At 48.2% G+C, this 21,541-nt stretch overlaps 2 protein-coding genes across 3 annotated transcripts; one reads left to right on the forward strand and one right to left on the reverse strand.

The window, feature by feature from the left end:
* Positions 1-12,811: 12,811 nt before the first annotated feature.
* On the forward strand, positions 12,812-15,003 carry LOC117644909. Its single transcript, XM_034384622.1, has 4 exons — positions 12,812-12,961; positions 13,478-13,627; positions 13,706-13,859; positions 13,955-15,003. Exons 1-4 carry the CDS (start codon positions 12,913-12,915, stop codon positions 14,082-14,084), a joined length of 483 nt encoding a protein of 160 aa, XP_034240513.1. The 5' UTR covers positions 12,812-12,912; the 3' UTR covers positions 14,085-15,003.
* On the reverse strand, positions 14,998-18,387 carry LOC117644908 (ovarian-specific serine/threonine-protein kinase Lok-like). Of its 2 annotated transcripts, none has more exons than XM_034384619.1 (9): positions 18,234-18,387; positions 17,917-18,134; positions 17,440-17,718; positions 17,210-17,334; positions 17,000-17,122; positions 16,708-16,911; positions 16,397-16,608; positions 16,101-16,302; positions 14,998-16,022 (listed from the first exon to the last, which is right to left on the reverse strand). In XM_034384619.1, the coding sequence occupies exons 2-9, from the start codon at positions 18,062-18,064 to the stop codon at positions 15,807-15,809; spliced, it is 1,509 nt and encodes a 502-aa protein (XP_034240510.1). In that variant the 5' UTR covers positions 18,065-18,134; positions 18,234-18,387; the 3' UTR covers positions 14,998-15,806. The 2 variants fall into 2 exon arrangements, with proteins under 2 accessions (XP_034240510.1, XP_034240511.1); XM_034384620.1 differs by having other exon boundaries at positions 17,917-18,151; positions 18,234-18,330.
* Positions 18,388-21,541: the final 3,154 nt, after the last annotated feature.

Consider the following 21,541-nt stretch of genomic DNA (forward strand, 5'->3'; position numbering starts at 1 on the left):
ACAACGACTCTCGGAATCCGTCTGCTGGCGCCGCTGCCCTGGCGACGCCTGCACTGGCCATCCACCGCATGCGACACTGGCCGAGGTTTTGAGATTTCGAGACTCATTTCGAGACTCGGCCGCGGTAAGCGAATCTTTGCTGACGACACGCGGCCTCGTCTGCTCCTCCGTGTTAAATTAATGACGCAAGGAGTGTGAGTGACGAATTGTTTCATTTGCTGGCTGAGCGATTCAGAAGAGCCGCACAGTGGGCCAGAGGACCGGTGGAGGCGGCCAAAACTCTAGACGCGTCTTGAGCTCCAGAGTCGCTAACTGGACTCGAACACTGCAGGAAATAACCACAACAAAAGTACACAAATTTCTGGCCAATTTTTAATCAGGAATTTAGTATACTTTTCAAGTACAACAATTGTTGTACAAAGTACAATGGAACCGGCATGCGAGGAGTGCTGTCCAGAGAGCAGTCCAGGGCTCGTTGTGGTTTGTACAATTCTCGTTGTACATTCTACAATCCCTGTTGTACTTTTATTGTACAGTTTCTGTTGTACTTTTGTTGTACTATCTACACTTTTTCTTGCAGTGAACTGAACGAGTGATCCCACCAATGGATTCTTCGTTCGGAGAGCAATCCATTGGTGGGGTCGCGCGTTCGGTTCGAGTCCCATTTCGCGACTCTGGAGCTCAAAACGCGCCAGGATTTTGACCGCCTCCAACGGTCTTCTGGCCCACTGTGAGCCGTTTCTCTGCTCTGTCTCTCTGGCACTCATGGGGCTCTCCGTAAGGGTGCGAGAGAGACGGAGCGACAAACCGCTCCTCTGAATCGGTCGGCTGGTTACTATGGCACGGCTGGGGCAAAGGGATTACTGAGACGAAACACGAGCTGTGAGCTGTGGCTTATTGACAAGACGACTAACTGTTTCACACACTAAATGTCATGCACAATTTTGTACGAGACATCACAGTTTTTTGTGCACACGAAATTTTCATACAATTTTCGTACGAAAAACTGCACTTTTTTCGACAATTTGTACCATTTGTACGAAAAGTTCACGGTGAAAAGGGTTCCTGGTTTTTCCAGGAGCCCTATGGTAGAGACAAGGCAATTTCTATGGAGTTCCTGGGAAAACCAGGAACCATTTTTACCCTGTTCGTGTGCACAAAACACTGGGATGTCTCGTACAAAATTTGTACAAAAACATTTAGTGTGCAGATGAGGAAAATACGGAAAATGGTGTACGGAAAAAGTACAGATACTCGGTATTTCCTGTAGGATCTCAAGTAGGCGGGTGGTACGGAAAACCCGAAAATTTGAACTTGGCCCCACGGAACCACTGCAGTTTGCAAGGTAAGGACGGACGGACCAGGCATCTGAACTTGTCTTGTCCTTTTTTCTGCCAGTGTGTGCATCGCGCTCGATGCAGCCGAAGCAAGAAGCACGAGGCAAGGCGAAGAAGGCGATGAGACATGGAGGTCAATGTCTACAGCACCGCCCGCGCCGCCCGCCGCAGACCGATTCCGAGAGCCATCGCTCTGTCTCTCTCGCACTCACGGGACGTCCCCCATAGGTGCGAGAGAGACAGACAGCTCTCGGAATCAGTCTGCAGAGCGCGGTATGAAACGTAGAAAGGCTGCCGGTTCCCATTCAAAGACGAGCCAGTGAGAGGGAAAGGGGGAGGGGGCGAGGGGGCCTTTCGGTTGTGCAGTTTTAGACTGCGCGCAGTAGTAATTTCGATGTGCGCGGCGCGCCCCAGTGTGCTTTCGTCCGCGGCCTTGGCGGGACTCGAGCCATCTCACAGTGGGCCAGAAGACCGGCGCAGGCGGCCACAACTCTAGACGCGTTTTGAGCTCCAGAGTCGCTTAACAGGACTCGAACCGAACGTATGACCCTACCAATGGATTCCTCGTTCGGAGAGCAATCCATTGGTGGGGTCACACGTTCTGTTCGAGTCCCATTTAGTGACTCTAGAGCTCAAAACGCGTCCGGGATTTTGACCGCCTCCGCCGGTCTTCTGGCCCACTGTGCGTCACACATTTCTCATTTTGTCACATCTTTAAACGCTTTCTCTCCTTCCTCCTCGTCTGCTTCATAAAGATCCTGCTGAAAATGAAGATTTTTCAGCTCGTGGCTCGGATGATCCTGTAGTGCGTGCTGCAGGTGGTGCTGCCGATTGATCGTCGAATAAGTGGCACTGCTTGTCGGTGACCGCCATGCGCTCCCGTGCCGCGCCGTGCAGTGCCGAGCCGTGCCGCACAGTGGGCCAGAAGACGGGTGGAGGCCGTCAAAATCCTGGACGCGTTTTGAGCTCCAGAGTCGCTGAATGGGACTCGGACCGAACGCGTGACCCCACCAATGGATTGCTCTCCGAACGAGGAATCCATTGGTGGGGTCACACGTTCGGTTCGAGTCCTGTTTAGCGACTCTGGAGCTCAAAACGCGTCTAGAGTTTTGGCCGCCTCCACCGTTCTTCTGGCCCACTGTGTGCCGCGGCGTCCGTGAATTCGCGACGTCTCGTCGTCCGGCCTGGCGGGACTGGCGGGACTGGCACCTTGTAGTGTAGCGCTCGTAGCAGACACCTGTCAGCCCATTCAGACGATTCAAACGCGCTGCGAAGGGGCATCATTCTACTAATACAACTGACGCAACTCGACGCCAAGGTGCCCCCCTCTCCTCTCCCCCAGCCCCTGACAGGGATGCAGCATGCTCTTATTTCACTCGCTTAGAGGCATTTTTTTTAAGAAGTCCGATCGTGGAACACGACCGATGCCGATTTCCTCCATTTTTTGGTCAAAGGTAGTCCTTGTGGGTCTAAGAAAGGCCACAAATTTTTTGGGCCGAAATATGCACCGTTCAGATTCTATGGGCAATTTTCGTTTTCTCTGACAACTTTTCACATAATATGGCCAAAATTGAAAAATCACGTTTCTGAGGCCTCTAAGCACTCGATTGAGCTCAAAATGTGGTATCTTATGTAAAATCACGCGAGGGACACGAATCCGGTGCCCGTTTGTTGATAGGACAACCCAAACAGATGTTATGACTGTTTTTCAGGTTTTGTAGTGATTTTTACTTTTCTTGGGGTTTTGGTGTTCGGCATCGATTTTCGCCAATCCGATGAGTGGATTTTATAGATAAAGGACCAATCTATCATACTACGAGAAAAAAAGTTTGTGTACGCCGCGTGAAAAGCAGTGGCGCTGCAAAAATTGAATAACAGGAAAAGTAGCGATATACATCGGCAACTTTGGCCCGTCCCGTACATTAACAAATGTGTGAATTTCGCCTTTGTTTAGCCCTGACGGGTTTGAACCTGAGTCTGGGGTCAAAATGGATGTTATTTCCGTCATCAGCGCCCTCAAAAACATAAGAAACAATGCAAAAACTCGAATAAAAAGAATGTTCAAAATATACCCCACTGGGATTTGAACCCGGGTCCAAACTTCTTCGATTCGCTTGAAACTGGCACCATTGGTTTTGTCTCGTCGCCCCGATTCCAAAAATACCCCTACATGCCCTGCTAGCTGTATCCGTTGCCGAAATCCTCCTCGACCCCATGTAGACCATGATGCACCTGCAGCAGCGCCCCCGGGGCTCGGATCGGATTTGCTGCCACCGGGCGGTTCTTAGGGTCACCCAAGGAGGCTGCATACCAAATTTGGTCAAGATCGGACCACGGGAAGTCCTCGGACGAACGAACGAACGGACGAACGAACGGACGAACGAACGGACGCACAGCATGCATCATACTATATGCCCGTCCCTCCGTCATTTTTTTACAAAAAATAAACGGGACGGGCCAAAAACCGTCATTTCTGGGTAGTTTTAGATCAGATAAGCCACCTTTCGCGTGACCGTCTCCGCCCCATATTCAGTCTAAATATTGTCCCAAGTGATGTCAGAGTTGGTGTGAAATTTCACCGCTGTAGCTCAAGTAGTTTGGAAATGGCAGCTTTCTAAAGTTTTGCAATCACGTAAGGCATTTACTTTAAGTACACTGTGGAAAAAAAGGGACATTTTCTCCGTTAATTTATGGCCAGAACTTTCCGTGATTTGAGACCCAGGATTTTCCGTGATTTCAGACACAGGATTTTCCGTGATTTCAGATCCAGGTTTTTCCGTTGTTTGACACCCAGAGATTTCCGTAGTTTGCACAGTGCGTTGAAAGGCCATGGCAGTAAAGGGCAGACTTTGTGAGGGAAGTTTCTAAACTTGGCCAAAGAAACACTAACTTACAGAAATAGATGCATTCGTCTTGTCAAAGTTACCAAAAAAAAATGTCATCCCACATCCTAAACACACGTTCGAAATGATGGGTTTGAGCTTCAAACATACCAAAGTTCCGTATCGATATGAGATACAATGATTTTTGGCACTATTGACATAAAAAGGTGAAAAATTAAATATGTGGAAATGGAAAACTGACGACGGGAATGGATTCGTCTCAACGAAATGAAAAGAAACATACCCATATGTCATAGGTTTAGACTCGAAATGGCCGATCTACAGAATCCAATAGGTCGATTTTAGCACATATTTGCAACGCCTTTAAAAAAGGGGTGTCAAAATCGACCTATTGGATTCTGTAGATCGGCCATTTCGAGTCTAAACCTATGACATATGGGTATGTTTCTTTTCATTTCGTTGAGACGAATCCATTCCCGTCGTCAGTTTTCCATTTCCACATATTTAATTTTTCACCTTTTTATGTCAATAGTGCCAAAAATCATTGTATCTCATATCGATACGGAACTTTGGTATGTTTGAAGCTCAAACCCATCATTTCGAACGTGTGTTTAGGATGTGGGATGACATTTTTTTTGGTAACTTTGACAAGACGAATGCATCTATTTCTGTAAGTTAGTGTTTCTTTGGCCAAGTTTAGAAACTTCCCTCACACAGTCTGCCCTTTACTGCCATGGCCTTTCAACGCACTGTGCAAACTACGGAAATCTCTGGGTGTCAAACAACGGAAAAAACCTGGATCTGAAATCACGGAAAATCCTGTGTCTGAAATCACGGAAAATCCTGGGTCTCAAATCACGGAAAGTTCTGGCCATAAATTAACGGAGAAAATGTCCCTTTTTTTCCACAGTGATAGAATTGCGGTAAATGTGAAGACTTGTCACAGATCGGGTAATAAATGAGATAGATGAGTGTGTCATAGTTCTCTAAGCGTAATTTTGGACAAGGAATCCGATTTTGCTGGTACGAGGACCCTAGGCGAACACTTAAGTCGGAAAAATGGCCATTTTTATGTGGTTTGCACGAAAACGTAGTTTTAAAGTACACCTAGGGTCTTCGAACCGGCAAAATCGGATTCCTTGTTCAAAATTACGCTTAGAGAACTTTGATGCACTCATCTATCTCATTTATTACCCGATCTGTGACAAGTCTTCACATTTACCGCAATTCTACTTAAAGTAAATGCCTTACGTGATTGCAAAACTTTAGAAAGCTGCCATTTCCAAACTACTTGAGCTACAGCGGTGAAATTTCACACCAACTTTGACATCGCTTGGGACAATATTTAGACTGAATATGGGGCGGAGACGGTCACGCGAAAGGTGGCTTATCTGATCTAAAACTACCCAGAAATGACGGTTTTTCAATTTTTGCAGCGCCACTGCTTTTCACGCGGCGTACACAAACTTTTTATCTCGTTGTATGATAGATTGGTCATTTATCTATAAAATCCACTCATCGGATTGGCGAAAATCGATGCCGAACACCAAAACCCCAAGAAAAGTAAAAATCACTACAAAACCTGAAAAACAGTCATAACATCTGTTTGGGTTGTCCTATCAACAAACGGGCACTGGATTCGTGTTCCTCGCGTGATTTTACATAAGATACCACATTTTGAGCTCAATCGAGTGCTTAGAGGCCTCAGAAAGGTGATTTTTCAATTTTGGCCATATTATGTGAAAAGTTGTCAGAGAAAACGAAAATTGCCCATAGAATCTGAACGGTGCATATTTCGGCCCAAAAAATTTGTGGCCTTTCTTAGACCCACAAGGACTACCTTTGACCAAAAAATGGAGGAAATCGGCATCGGTCGTGTTCCACGATCGGACTTCTTAAAAAAAATGCCTCTTATGTTCGAGTCGGCGTTTCGTCGCTCTGTCTCCCTCGCGCCCCCACGGAGCGGCCCCGTGAGTGCGAGAGGGACAGAGCGGTGCGGGGGATCAGCGCCGCAGGGCGCCTGCGATGTCAAGATAGGCAACCAGCTTTACCTCGGCGGGTTCCCTAGTCGGTTGCCTGCACGGTTGCCTTCTCGCTTGCCTGCTGGGTTGCCTGCTCCGTCCGTTGCTTGCTCGATTGCATGCTCGGTTGCCTGCTCAGTTGCCTGCTCAGGTTGCCTACTCGGTTGCCTGCTCGGTTGCCTGCTGGGTCGCGTGCTCGGTTGCCTGCTGCTCAGGTTGCCTGCTCGGTTGCCTGCTCGGTTGCATGCTCGGTTGCCTGCTCAGTTGCCTGCTCAGGTTGCCTGCTCGGTTGCCTGCTCGGTTGCCTGCTCGGTTGCCTGCTGCTCAGGTTGCCTGCTCGGTTGCCTGCTCGGTTGCATGCTCGGTTGCCTGCTTCGTTGCCTGCTCGGTTGCCTGCTCGGTTGCCTGCTGTGTTGCATGCTCGGATGCGTGCTCTGTTGGGTGCTCAGTTGCCTGCTCGGGCTCGGCTGCCTACTCGGTTGCCTGCTTGGTTGTCTGCTCAGGTTTCCTGCTTGGTTGCCTGCTTGGTTGTCTGCTCAGGTTTCCTGCTGGGTTGCCTGCTCAGGTTGCCTCCTCAGGTTGCCTGCTCAGGTTGCCTCCTCAGGTTGCCTGCTCAGGCTGCCTGGTCTGTTGCTTGCTCGGTTGCCTGCTTGCTTGCCTGCTCAGTAGCCTGCTCGGTTGCCTGCCCTTAGGCCCTCTCCTGAAAGCACTTCGTGAGTTGCGTCTCTCTGATGCCTAACGAGTGATGAGTTTTGAGTTCATCTGTAATTGGTCCAAAGCATGCGTGGTTTTACGTCGTGCGCGCGCGCGTGCGTTCTTTGTTAGTTTTTTTTTTGCTCTCAGCTAAACACGGTATTTGGCTGCGGCTGCTCGTTCGAAGAGCCTCTCGCCAGTGCCCGAGCACGCGGTCATTAAAAGTGGCGGTGACCCCGTGTCGTCCCGGTCGGTCTGGTCGGCCTGGTCACAATCTCCTGGCGACTCGGTGCCTCTGGTATCGAAAGGCGGCAAGGCACGGCACGGCAAGGCACGGCACGGCACGGCGCGGCAAGGCACGGCGCGGAACGGCACGGCATGGCACGGCGCGCTGGTGACGAAAGGAACACACACCGTGCGCCGTTTCGCGTGCGGTCTGGTGCGGTCAACATGCCTGGTCAGGGCCTGGGGCCCGGCCGCCTGGCCCTGGAGGCCCCGTCGCTCTGTCTCTCTCGCACCCCTACGGGACGCCCCACGAGTGCGAGAGAGACGGAGCGACGAGAGCGCCGTTTGGCGGCAGCGTACTGGTCGCTGCGAGTGGCGGGGACGAGCGACACCGCCGTGGTGATGAGAGCGTGGGCGGGACACACTCTAAATGTTGTACAGAGAAGATCCTCCATATTATGGTGAAAATGTTCCATATTATCACTGAGTATGAATTGGTCACCACCATCACCCTTTAAATGGGTGATGCAACTTCGTTGCCCAAATTGTGGTGACGAAAAATTCATCACCCGAAATTTGGTAACAGGCGTTTGGTCACCCAAATTTGGGTAACGCCGTCGGCGACGCCGTAGTCCCCGATGACGCTCTTCCAATGACCCAATGTGGCGTTGAGGCCTCCGGTCATCGTGGTGGCCCCGGGAGGACGCCATCGGGAACCTCACGGCGTCGCCGACGGCGTTACCCAAATTTGGGTGACCAAACGCCTGTTACCAAATTTCGGATGATGAATTTTTCGTCACCAAAATTTGGGCAACGAAGTTGCATCACCCATTTAAAGGGTGATGGTGGTGACCAATTCATTCTCAGTGATGGTGGTGCAGCTGACTTCGTAACATACCATTCAGAATTCACTGTAGCTTATAGATATTTTGACGAATTTCGTTGGTATTATGGAGAAAATCTCCACCATAATATGTTGGTGCAGCCTTTCACTGTAAGACATTTACTGTGCAGGCGCGTGCCTCTCTCTCTCTCTCTCTCTCTCTCTCTCTCTCTCTCTCTCTCTCTCTCTCTCTCTCTCTCACTCTCTCTCTCTCTCACTCTCTCCTCTCACTCTCTCACTCTCTCTTCTCTCTCTCTCTCTCTCTCTCCCCCCTCTCTTCCTTTTTTTTTTTTTTTTTTTTGGGGGGGGGGGGGGTTCGTATATGTGTGGGTATGGCTGCCGCGAGGTCCAGGACATAAGAGATTCCACCGCGGCCGGCCGTAGAGTCCTGCAGAAGCCCCTGCGAGATGAGGCGGTAGGCATCCACCACACACTGGCGTCTGGCGGGCGTGCCTACCTTCCGTTCCGCAGGCGCTATGCGGGCAATGCCACAGTAAGTACTAAAGGATTGATCAATGCTTGCGCAGCTTAGAATTGCGTGTCTTCGTGGCTCAGGACACAGAGATACCAGCTGTTCTGAGGTAAGGCTCGGGTTCGGCTCCCATTCACCTCAACATTTTCCTCGGCTGACTTCTCAAAGAAGAATCCGGTACCAAGTTCGGGCGAGCCAATCTTGTCTGCCACGGTGGCTCGGTTGCCGCTACTGGGCACAGTGGGCCGGAAGAGCGGTGGAGGCGGCCAAAACTCTAGACGCGTTTTGAGCTCCAGAGTCGCTAAATGGGACTCAAACCGAACGTGTGACCCCACCAATGGATTCTTCGTTCGGAGGAGCAATCCATCGGTGGGGTCACACGTTCGGTTCGAGTCCTGTTTAGTGACTCTGGGACTCACAACGCGTCTTGAGTTTTGGCCGCCTCCACCGGTCTCCTGGCCCACTGTGCTGGGGAGGGATCTGGGTTCAACTCCCCAAGAAGAACAATTCACGGCGTTCTGGGTGCGTAAATCGTTTACGCCCTTTGAGAGCAGAGTTTTAATGCCTTTGTCTTACCGGTGAGTGCAAAGGTGCTGGCCGCGTCAAAGGTCTTGTGGTTGAGTCCCAACCATGACAGCACTTTTCTCAGTTAACTTCTCAGACCCACACAGTAAAAAAAGATTCGCCGATTCGGTGACGTCTGGGCGCCAAAACGAGAATATTACAAGAACAGCGACACCCTCAAACTGTTCTGGCGGCCCTCTGTTCGTTTCGGCGACGCTCGGTCTAGTTTCGGTGGCGCTCGGTCCGTTCCGGAGCAGCCACCTCACCAGAACAGCACTGCAGTCACCCTCCCGCCAGCGACTTTTAATCGTCGTATTAATGTGAAATAGGACACTAAACAAGTCAGGGGCTGTCAGTAATCATTCGCGTGACTCATCAAAGCGTAACATCGCCGGCGGGTACGCACAAATATGCACAGACAGCTCAAAAACAGTTGTTGTGTTCATCCTAACCTCTCTGGCGGAACACCACCTGGTGACGCAGGTCACCGTTTTGGTGACGGACCGTCGCCGGGTTTGTGGGGGTGCCCGTTTCGGTGAGATTGGATATAGAACGACCACCAAAACAGCGACTCTTTTTTTACTGTGCAGTCGAGGAAACCGGTCAAAAGACTGAATCGAATAGTCCATTTCAATGGACCTTTACTGTCTAAGCTAAAAAGAAGTGTCTGTACTTTCCGTTTCACGCCGGCTTCACGGAGAGCGGTTTTGGGCTGATCTTCAAGCGATGAGGCGAATCCCGAGATAAGCATCAAAGTGCGCGGCGTTCGCGAAGCCCCTCTATTCCGCGGCGGCGCCAGACTCCAGAGCAGAGTGTTTCTGAACTGTGTCGCTCTGTCCCTCTCGCACTCATGGGGAGCACCGTAGGGGTGCGAGAGAGACAGAGCTCCGTTTGGAATCGGTCTGCAGTGGGATGCGCTTCATTTATTCGGGTGTATCAGCACATCCACGACGAAAGAGAATGGGGAATGGGGCGCCAAGGACACAGAGGGCGAGGCCGCCTCGCCCTGCATCGCACAGTGGGCCAGAAGACCGGTGGCGGCGGCCAAAATTCTAGACGCGTTTTGAGCTCCAGAGTCGCTAAACAGGACTCGAATCGAACGTGTGACCCCACCAATGGATTCCTCGTTCGGAGAGCAATCCATTGGTGGGGTCACGTCACACGTTTGGTTCGAGTCCCATTTAGCGACGCTGGAGCTCAAAACGCGTCCGGTATTTTGACCGCCTCCACCGGTCTTCTGGCCGACAGGTGAGAGGTTCAAAAGGGGGCGCGACGCGCATCGGGATCATCGCCGCGTTTCAAGTTCAATCGGTCGCTTGCGAGTCCCGATGGGCCGACGAGTTAGGAGCCGAGCGGAGCTGTAGACTGATTCCGAGAGTCGTTTTCGTCGCTCTGTCTCTCTCGCACCTAAGCGGGACGCCCCGTGAGTGCGAGAGAGACAGAGCGACGAAAACGACTCTCAGTCTGCAGCACTGCACGGGGGCGTGTCGGCACGGGCGTGACGTGCATGACGAGAAAGAGCCGGGCCGGGTCACTGGAGGCGGAACCACTGCGACACTGTAGCACGCTGCAGACTGCAAGACGTTTTCGTCGCTCTGTCTCTCTCGCACTCATGGGGCTCCCCACTTGGGTGCGAGAGAGACAGAGCGACGAAAGCGACTCTCAGCATCACCAGGCCTGCATGCTAACGCCCGCAGAGCAGCGCAGCCTCGGAGACGCTGCAAGACCTGCCACCTGTCGCCTCAGTCAATTCGTCGCTCTGTCTCTCTCGCACTCATGGGGCGTCCCGTGGGAGTGCGAGAGAGACAGAGCGACGAATCGCTGCTTCGGTATCAGGCTGAAGTCTACATGAAAGTGTAGCGGTGGCTCGGAGGGCTAGGCTGTCGCCCGCTGCGAGTAGGATCTGGGTTCGAATCCCAGACACGCGAATCTTTTCATCAGTTCACCACTTGAATCTGGTATCATCAGTGCAAATTTTGGGCAGCGCCTCCCAAGGAAGATAGTGGCTGAGTGGACCAAGGAGTTGTCTGCCACGGGAAGGGCTTGGGTTCGAGTCCCGGTGATGTGACTATTTTTCTGAGTTTGGTTTCCAAACTCTCGGTTCGCTTCTCTAACCCGAAGAGTCGGTTAACCATCAGTCTGAGTTTGAGCGAGGATATAGATAGTGTGATTCGGTGGCTCAGAGCGCAAAGTGAGCGGCCGTCCCGTGAGAAATACCTGGTTCAAATCCCAGATGCGGAAATGTTTTCCTCAGTTGAACCTTGACTCCCGTACCACCAGTATCAATATTGGCGGACACATCGTCAACGTCTCGGTGGCAGAGAGCGCAGAGGAAGTGGCCGCTCCGAGTCAGCACTTGGGTTCGGAACCCGGGTGCGGGAACATTTTTCTCAGTTGACTGCTTGAATGCGGTACCATCACTCTAAGATTAGACCCACCGCTAACATCAGGAGTTTCGGTGGCTCAGTGGGCTGAGGTGTCGGCCGTGGCGAGATAGGAGCTGGGTTCAAAGCCCGGCGGGGTAGGCCTCTTATTTTCCGCCGCAGCGCTGCTTTTGCAGCGTGTCAAATGGGCGGTCTACCTTGACGGTGCTGCTGAGGTAACCCTGGCTATACTAAATAAGCGCCGAGTAGAAGACGCGTCTTCCCTCCCTCCTGTCCGTGCCCCAACCCACGCGTGTCTAATGGGTGGCCTACCTCGGGGGCGCATCTCTCTGTCCTAGCTGACACACGGATGCAAAAGAGTTCCCGCCGTCGGCCCCTCCCCCCCTCCCCCCCCCTCCCCGAAGGAGAGTGGAGTAGGGCAATCATAAAGGGTTAGCAACCTGACCTGGCTGGTAGCGAACCAGGTCCAACGGGAAACATGTGCTGCCGCATGGCCTCCATCCAGCCTCCACGGCCCATCGCTCTGCCACCTGAGCTACGACAACACAGCTGTCTCTCTCGTCCTATCTTAGAGTGATGGTACCGGGTTCGAGAAGTAAACAGAGGAAAAGATTCGCTCACCTGGGAGTCGAACCCAGGACTTCCTCCCACCGGTCAACTCCTCTACCATCTCGGCCACCGAGCCACTGCAGGTGGTCTCGATTAATCTTAGAGTGATTGTACCGGGTTTGAGAAGTAAACAGAGGAAAAGTTTCGCTCACCTGGGAGTCGAACCCAGGACTTCCTCCCGCCGGCCAACTCCTCTACCATCTCGGCCACCGTGCCACTGCGAGAAAATTCGATCAATCTGAGACTGATGGTACTGGGTTTGAGAAGTAAACTGACGAAAAGATTCGCTGACCTGAGAGTTGAACCCAGGACTTTCTCGCACCGGCCAACACCTCAACCATCCCTGCCACCCAGCCACTGCGAGGAATTTCGATCATTCTTAGAGTGACGGTACTAGGTTTAAGAAGTAAACTAAGGAAAAAATTCTCCTACCTGGGAGTCGAATCCAGGACGTCCTCCCACCGGCTGACACCCCAACCAACCATCCCTGACTCCCAGCCACTGTATAACAATCTGATCAATTTTAGAGTGATGGTACCGGGTTTGAGATGTCGACAGTCTGTGGATGAGGAAAATGTTTCTTTCGTTGGAATTCCAACCCAAGTCCTTCTAAGCGCGGTAGACACCTCTGTTCACTCAGCCACCTCGGCATAAACATTGCTCGCGGTTCAAGAGGCCTGCCGTTTGATTTTGGCGCGTCCACACCAGCGCCTTGTAGGAGAGAAAGAGTGCGGAGGGGAGGGGAGGAAGGAGAGGGGGGAGAGGGGAGAGGAAGGAGTAGGGAGGGAGAAGGGGGACTCTCCCACGGCTTTGCGAGTGGACTTGCTTGTTTGTTGACATTTCGTACTGTTTGAAGCCTAAACGCTTGCTTAGTAGTAAAGATGAGGATCATTCTTTACTTTGCGTCCACCATTTTTCTAGCATCTCAATGTACGTATTAACTAATTCTGTACCAACATATCTTGAAGCGATTTGTATTATTGTACGTGTTGCTGATGGGTGTGGCAAAGAACTTTGTTTGTGATTCCAATCAATTTGTTGAATCAACATTAACGTTTCTTTGAGTTGATTGATACATTTGATAAAGACCTTTTATTATTTTGACGATTGTTTGCATTGGAATTATGGAAACGGACACTTGTTTGTTATATATCTAGGTTAGGATCCTGTGTGTTCCACACCCTCTTGCAATGATTCATTGGTACAAACTCGGATCTTTCCAAGCTGTGTTACGTATTTTTCTCACGAGCCTGAGCACTTCTGTAGGCAGTATCTTTAATTTTGGCCTCAGTGTTCCAAATCTCACAAAATTCTTCATGTTGCTGAAATCATAAGTTTGTTCCATGGTCAAAATACATAAACAGATCCGTACATGGGTTTGGGTCAACAGTCCGTAACTTCTGGTTACTCATTGTGAAGGATCTTGATATGTTTGATGTGTTGCAGGTATGGGCCTTGGAATTCTTGGTTTGTACTGCTATCGATGTGTCTCCACTCATCCAGGATGCAGCACTCCGTTTAATTGGCTGTGGTATTGGGGAGAGCAGTGTCCCGAATATGATGACAAATGTGTCAAAATTGTTGAGCGAAAAGGAGGTAAGAATTGACGAGGTCCTCCTAAGACTCCTACAGAAAAATGTTCATGCCTGAATTCATTCTTATTTCGAATCTTAGCTGAAGAAATCATCACACGTGATTGCTTGAGTGTTTTGCGAAGCATACGTACCGACATACCAGCTGACCACTATGAAGGCTGCCGCCCAGCTGCTAAAGATATCAGACTTGGACATTATGTCAATAACTCAATCAAAGAGTTGGACATTCATCAGTAAGTGCTGAATTTTTTTCAACATTATGTGTTTACCTCTGCAAGTATCTTACTTAGTTTTCTTTGTCTCACTATGCATATTCTTTATTTTTCAGCGATCATTATGACAGCACAAATTGGTGTTTCTGCTACTTTGATAATCGCTGTAACAGTGCATCCTCAATCATGCCCTCACTTTTGGCAGTGACCATTCCATTGTTCATGACTTGGCTTTGTTCTCTATGAACTCAAAAATCTTTAAAGACAATAATCAAGGTTGAAATTATGTCATGATTATGTTTTACATCTTTATTTTGATTTCCTTTTAAATGAACTATGTGCCGTCCACGTATTTGTAATAAGTCCCTTTTTTTAGATGATTTTACAAGAAAGTATGAATGTACTGACTTTTGCCAACTTTATATGGCAATTATGTAGTCAAACTACAGTACCCTTTAGGTGCCTTGTAGATTTACCATTAAGTACGATTTATACTTGAGCACAAATAACTTGACTTAATTATTGTGCAGCAAACGCAGTGATCAAAAGTATTTTTATTTGAACAGAAACAAGTTGCCTTTGTATCCTTCTTAGTATTGTGGTTACGGATCAATGTTGTGTAGATGATTGGTGTTTCTGTGATTTTATCTAATCTTGACACAGTTGTACTGTCATGTACCTAAACATAAGGAATTATTTTTGATGCTATTTTTTAACTGGATGTATTATTGTTTTACTGAAACCCTATTTATGATCAGATCCTGTATCTATTTGTGTGATTGAACACTGCAGTAGAGTTGCATTCCATATATTGTGAATCATTTTATGAACTGTTTTGGTATTTTCCTGTTATTGATCTGAATTTTTTAGTATTTATTAGTAAGATTGCTGTCTGTCTGGAAGACATTCCGTCCATATTTTAATTAGTTTTAAGAAATACCCTGTCTGCATATTTTTTTCTACTTTCCTATTGGATTTTAAAATTGTGTTAACAAGTTTTAAGCAGACTCAATTATGTATCTGAAATTGCCATTTGTAGTTAGAAACAAAGTCACTGTTCACAGATCTCTGAATTACTGTGTATGAATGCTGCATGTGTAATTTTACCATCATGGAAATTTAGTAAGAACTGAATATTGAAATAAAAAACCCAAGCAAATTTGAAGATAAATAGTGAGTTTTATCAACAACCCATGCGTGAATCATTAGTCAAAGCACATTTTCTAATCACATGTCAGATGGATGCTAGTACATTCACAAACAATTATAACACAAATCAACCCATACTCGCTAGCATGCTTGTGAGTGATTAGTCAAGACACATGAAAACACACATGATGGATACCTGCTTTCAGAATTCAAAACCAATTGAAAAAAAGACCAATCATTTCTAGAGCAAAATACAAAAATAATGAGTGTGAAAATAGACAACACCATGTGGAGAAAATAACTGAAAAAATCTCACAAACAACTTTTTAAATGAAAAACAAAAAATTGCTTTGTAGTCCTTGCTGGCCCTTTATCAATGAAAATTCTTCATTTTCAAGAAAAGAACAAATTAGAAAAGCATTTAAGAAAATTTTAGAAAACACCTTGGTCAAATCAACATTACACAAACTCAATAGTTTTCAAACAAACTCAGTAATTTTCAAAACCAAACAAACCCTTTAATCATGGGTTAAGATGCAAAGCAAAGGGGTGGAAACAATCCACGTCCGACCATGGCCGCCGGGCTAAAACGAGGCAAATTACAGTTTGGCGGAAATGCTCCTCAGAAATACTTTGACACGCTTTGAAAGAAAGAAAACAACTTTAAGCTTCTGTTGTCTTTTGCGTGCATTTGTATGCATCAGTCGACGGGCGCGAAACGCGAAGCAGAACGAGAGTCGGCCGGCATTTGGCAGCACTAGCACAAGGCACTGGAATCTTGCTTGTCTCAACAAGTTCAAACCTGCTGGTCAAAATGTTTTAGGTAGTGCACTTTCTCCTCTTTCTACGGGGAGAAAGTGGTGGAGGTGACATCAGTACAGCAGCAGAAACAGGGCTACTGGTTATCTCATCCACATCGACCACAGTGGGCAGATTTTCTTTATCTTGAGATGACATTTTGGCTGCACCACGTTTACCTGAGGGTGGGTCAGATCTTGGAAGGAGTCTCTCAATAGTTTTATGCAGTTCAGGATCCTGTTACAAGTAAGTTTACTGTTAGCTGTCATCAACCTCATTGTCAAAAGTAAATTCATGTGTATGCAAGAGCTTTACCTGCAACCACGGGTGGGCAAAAATGTCAGAAAGAGTGATTCGATCACTAACATCCAGAGTCATCATTCTTTTGACAATTTCCATGGCAGGGGTAGACACACATTCCCAATACTTGTGTGGCATAGAGTAGTGGCCTCTTTTTATCAGGTCATCCATAGGTGGCCCATTTTTCTCAGCACTGAACGGTGTCTGTCCAGACAGGCTGAAACAGAAAAGAGTTCAAAGTAAGGAAGTATTGCCTACAGAGTGACAGAAAAGACTTTTTAATATGATAAAGACATAAAGAGCAAACTTACCAAACGTAAAGGATGACACCCATTGACCACACATCTACTTTTCCGGTGTAGACTCTGGTCCCACCACCCTCAAGGACCTCGGGCGCTACGTAAAGCTTGGTACCACACAGACTCCGCAAATTTGTGTTGGAGTGTAATACCTTAGACAGTCCAAAGTCTGTAATTTTTACTACTGTTTCAACGTCATCAGTTGCCATCAAGACATTCTCAGGCTGGTAAAAGAAAAAGTGTACAGGTACAGTCCCTTTCTTTTTCAGTTTTCAAATGGCAGCTGCATGCTCCATGATCAAAGCTCTGTAAAATATACATACCTTTAGATCTCTGTGAATTATTTCATTTTGATGTAGATACTGTACTCCAGATGCAATTTGGTAAAAGTAAAGCTTGGCTTGGCTCTCAGTCAGTCGTTTACTATTTGTGATTCGAGAAAATAAGTCCTTTCCATACATCAGCTCTAGAAATAAATACTTTTCGGATAGGTGAGTTACATGATGAACAAGCTGAATGACATTGGGCTGCAAGAGAACAAACAACAAGTAGAGAACACACAACTTCATTTCAGATCTTTCTCTTCTCTTTACTCATGGTCAACAACTCACTCACATGTTTAATTCTTTGAAGAATTTTAACTTCATTTTCCAGCCGTTCCATTTCAGAGTCTACCTTTTTTTTGCTGGTGTGGTTTCCTTTCAAAATTGATTTCATTGCATACCCCTTGCGAGATTTCTGGAACAAAATCAGATGAGTAAATAAGTGTTCATGGAAGATAGGGCAGAGAAGAAAGTTGTAAAGGTGCAAAGGGATGAGGTGTACCTTGCAAAACATAAGTGTTACTTCACCGTAAGCTCCTGTGCCCAGTTGAATAGCAGCATCGTAATGCCTCCGTATTGAGGGAGGGTGTTTAGAATTGATCACAGAAGCATCCTTAAAATAATACACTGCAAACAAGTAAAAAGTATATAGGCAAATTAAGAACTGCTAATCAGAAAGATAAATTAATTTAAACAACATCATAGACTTGCAACACATGCAACAAAGCTCACCATTGTTGTGAGGTTTGCCCAAAGCAATAATATTATTATCACTCAAAACTTTGGTCTTTCCTTTGCCCACAAGGCTACCATTAATGAATGTCCCGTTCATGCTCATGTCCTTCAATCTTACTTCAGTGCTGCACTTCCCAAACTTCTCTACTTGAACTTTCAAAATAGAGAATTGCCGTCTACTGGCAACAACCCAAACATGACTAGGAACCTCATTGGGTTTGAGGGTGATATCACATGATTTTTGCTTTCCCACAAGGGTCTCGTCTTTCGTTAGGTCTGTAACATGAAAAACCGAGAACATAGAAGTATGAGTTACAAACTGGCAATCGTTGTCAACAGCGCACAAAAGACACATATCCCACACACTGAATAACCGTCAACGAGGCTCCGAGTAGACGTTTCAGGATTGAAACATGGAAGCACATAGCTCAGACTTGGTAACAAAGCACCAAACAACGATAACAAAAAACTTACCATGGGCTTGGACGTTTGGGAGGGCGGGGTATAGACGTCCCCAGTATTGTTCACTGAAGACAATCGTCTCATCCGCGTCCTCCAACAGGCTGGCGTCTAGATTAGAGGGCTGGGTCGCCTGTTGGGAACAATCTTCGAACTCGCCCATTGTAAGAATGTCGCCTCCTTCCACGACACTGCTCAACGCCTAGTGCAATCGGCTATCGTTGACGTTTGACCTGTTTCAAGAACGCGTCTTTTGAGACTTTCTTCACATTTCGTGGAATGGGAACAAACACGAGGACACTTCTCGTCATGGATGCGTCGAAAATACATACCTGATTGAACAAATCGAAGGTGAAACCCATGACACTACACAAACGGTTAAATCTGACAGCCACCAACACGTTAGGACCCGGCCCACTCGACCGCGCTCGACGGCGCGAAATTTGATTCCAAGACAAATGAGCGGCGACCGCAGAGGGGAGACTCGCGTTGCGAGGCTATGCCGGGGGCTATGAGAAATTGTCTCTCACGTACTTGTGCGAGAGATTCGGGGCATTCCCCTCTGCGTTGGAAGGCCCCTCGGGCCATTATCATGACACATTCGAATATCCAACTCAGCCCCAGTGGCGTGCGCAAAGAGGGGGGGGGGTCATGACCGGGGGGTGTGTGTGTCCTTTTGGCCACTAGACAGCCGCCTGGAAGGTAGGCAAATTGCGTCACTTTCCCCCTGTAAGTAGGCAAAAAGCATGGCCTGACCCCCCCTTTCTAAATTTCTGCGCACGCCACTGTAGAGCCCTAAACACAACGAAATGTAAAACGAATCGACACGCAGCGTTCCCACGACAACACGACTCTTACACGCCGCGTCCGCGGAGCCATTGCTATTTGCACGCTGAAAAAGATTTCCCGAATGCATTCAATAAATTACAATAAATAAGCGTGCCGGGATCTTACATTCACGCCACAACACTTCGGAGCGACTACAGAGTTGTGACCTGCGTGCCTCCGGGGCCTGTAGCGCCTGTGAGGTAGGCCACGGGCCCGGACCGCAGCACGCCGGTGTGGAGACGGCGGCCTACGTTGCCCCTGAGGACGACGGGGGCGGGGTGGGCCACCCTCTCCAGACCGGCGTGCTGCGGTACGGGCCCGTGGCCTACCTCACAGGCGCTACAGGCCTTCAAGGCGGAACGCTATAGCTATTACTGGACCGCTGGACCACAAATGATCGTATGCCTTTCAGGCCCGAGCCGGCCACGCCAGTGACACACCAAAACGTGACTGGTCGTCGAGTAAAGTTTATCTCGGCATACCGGGAACACCCACAGAATCGGCCAAGCCAAGATATTGTCTAGTGGGCAGACTGAGGTTGGCAAACCCTTTCAATGCAGGTTAATTGAAGTAATTTTTGCCTATTTACGGGGCAGCCCCAAGGTCATCCTCTTTCCTCAAAGGTGCTGCACTCTAAAAAAAATTGTGGTAGAATTCCTATAAAAGTATCGGACGCATTTAACCTATTCGGTATGGGAATTTTGCCACACAGGACATGGTAGTTTTACCATATGCCGATATGGCAAAAATCCTATACGTGTTGTTAGGTTTCTGCTATATAAGGGTGTGGGAAAACTACTACACCGCGTATGGTAAAAATCCCATACCAAATGTGGGATATTTTCGTCACGTGATGTGGTGAAACTCCTTTACACTCACAGGAATACTTGATTTGAGAAGTAGAGTTCACTTCCCGAGAGAACATGGCGCAAGTGACTTTCATAAAAATTGAGATGACATGCCATCTTAGGTAGAGATATCTTTGTACCCGAGACAGCTGAGTCCTCTCTCCGATCCTAGTTTACAAGGCGGATCTTGCGTGCACCCAACCTAATGGCCGACCTCAGTCGCCAGCGAGTGGTAACATGGACAAGCGTTTTTCTCGACTGTAGTGTAATATTTTGTTGAAAACTGGAAGCCAGCGGCTAGGGCTGACACTTACTTAGGCAACAGATGATATATTTATCAAAAAATATTTACTTTCGTAACATTAATCGGAAAAACTTATTGGTGAACGGGCACGGCGCTCCAAGCGCCACCTAGCGGCAGGTTTGTGCAACCTGACGGCAGGCGGCTGACAGTGGACCATACCCTTACCCACAGCTCACCTTTTACACGGTAACTTAACAATAGACGATGTCAAAATGCTTTGGAGCGCTACGTTTATTTTCAGCTTCATAATATCACTTTAAATTTCGCAAGGATTTAAAACCATTGCTCATCTACATAAGTAGTTCTGAGTTGCCGCGATTTCCAGAGACTAACCCATTTCAAGTTTTACTGAAGAAGTCAAATTAGCTAAAACCATGTGTGATAATGGGGCAGATCAAGATGCAAAATAAGTTTTAACCGGTTTTAACGAATCGTCTAGTGCCAAATTTTTCTATTCAACGGTTTGACGTCACATGAGCCTTTGTTTACTTTTCTCTGAGCAGCTTTGCTGCCTTAGTCATTGTGCCGTTAGCCTGTTATCAATATTGAACGTCTGTTTTGGTCCCCTCTCTCCTGAAAAAATATTTCAGAAATGTTTGGGATTCTTACTAATGGGTTGTAGGAAAAGCAGTATACAATGGCCTGAAGTAATAGGATTTCGACCCAAAAGTGTGGGAAAAAACCGAACACGAGTATAGGAAATCGAATTCCTATACTCGGTTCGGATTTTTACGACACCGCATTGTCAAAAGAACGAAAAGCATAGGAATTTTCCAAATCACATATAGGATTGTCTTTCCCATACCGAAGTTGGTACTTTTACCATACGACGGTGAAGTAGAAATGCCATTATTTTTAGAGTGTGTCACTGGAGGCCTACAAGGCCGAGGCGGATCCAGAGGTGACGGGCAAAGTAGCACTTTTTGCCTCCTTGTAGGGGCTAGGTAGGGATTTTTGTCTACTGACAGGGGCAAAGTACGGATTTTTGCCTACTTACAGGGGCAAAGTACGGATTTTTGCTTACATACAGGGGCAAAGTATGGTTTTTGAATACACATTTCGGGCAGTATGCCCTGCTGGATCCGGCGGAAAGGTGAAGCCAAGATTCTGTCTGGTGGGCAGGCTGAGGTTGGCAACCCTTCCGCAGTGGCGTGCGCAGAAATTTTGAAAGGGAGGGGTCAGGCCATGCCTTTTGCTCACTTACGGGGAAAGTGACTCAATTTGCCTACCCTCCAGGCGGCTGTCTAGTTGCCAAAAAAAGGGGGACACAGTGGGCCAGAAGACCGGTGGAGGCGGCCAAAACTCTAGACGCGTTTTGAGCTCCAGCGTCGCTTCATGGGACTCGAACCGATCGTGTGACCCCACCAATGGATTGCTCTCCGAACGAGGAATCCATTGGTGGGGTCACACGCTCGGTTCGAGTCCCATTAAGTGACTCTGGAGCTCAAAACGCGTCTAGAGTTTTGGTCGCCTCCACCGGTCTTCTGGCCCACTGTGTGTGGTCATGTCCCCCTGACCACCCCCTGCACACGCCACCGCCCTTCCGACACAGGTGCTTCGTCGATTTTCGCCTATTTGGGTGGCAGCCCTGAGGCCATCCGTGCAAACGCACCCAAGGAGAGTAATTGCCATTGCCGGTCCCAGTTAATTGACTTTCGAG

Source organism: Thrips palmi, unplaced genomic scaffold (assembly GCF_012932325.1).
Source record: "Thrips palmi isolate BJ-2018 unplaced genomic scaffold, TpBJ-2018v1 HiC_scaffold_18, whole genome shotgun sequence".
NCBI lineage: Eukaryota > Metazoa > Arthropoda > Insecta > Thysanoptera > Thripidae > Thrips > Thrips palmi.

What these genes read in the sequence shown, in the direction of transcription:
- LOC117644908 (XM_034384619.1), bottom strand. Translation starts at nt 18,064, where the DNA reads ATGGGCGAGTTCGAAGATTGTTCCCAACAGGCGACCCAGCCCTCTAAT. An exon ending in TAATTCACAGAGATCTAAAG is followed by an intron (nt 16,609 to 16,707) that starts GTATGTATATTT and finishes TTCTTTTACCAG; the next exon opens with CCTGAGAATGTCTTGATGGC. An exon ending in TTGCCCACCCGTGGTTGCAG is followed by an intron (nt 16,023 to 16,100) that starts GTAAAGCTCTTG and finishes TACTTGTAACAG; the next exon opens with GATCCTGAACTGCATAAAAC.
- LOC117644909 (XM_034384622.1), top strand. Translation starts at nt 12,913, where the DNA reads ATGAGGATCATTCTTTACTTTGCGTCCACCATTTTTCTAGCATCTCAA. An exon ending in CATTTTTCTAGCATCTCAAT is followed by an intron (nt 12,962 to 13,477) that starts GTACGTATTAAC and finishes GATGTGTTGCAG; the next exon opens with GTATGGGCCTTGGAATTCTT. An exon ending in AATTGTTGAGCGAAAAGGAG is followed by an intron (nt 13,628 to 13,705) that starts GTAAGAATTGAC and finishes TTCGAATCTTAG; the next exon opens with CTGAAGAAATCATCACACGT.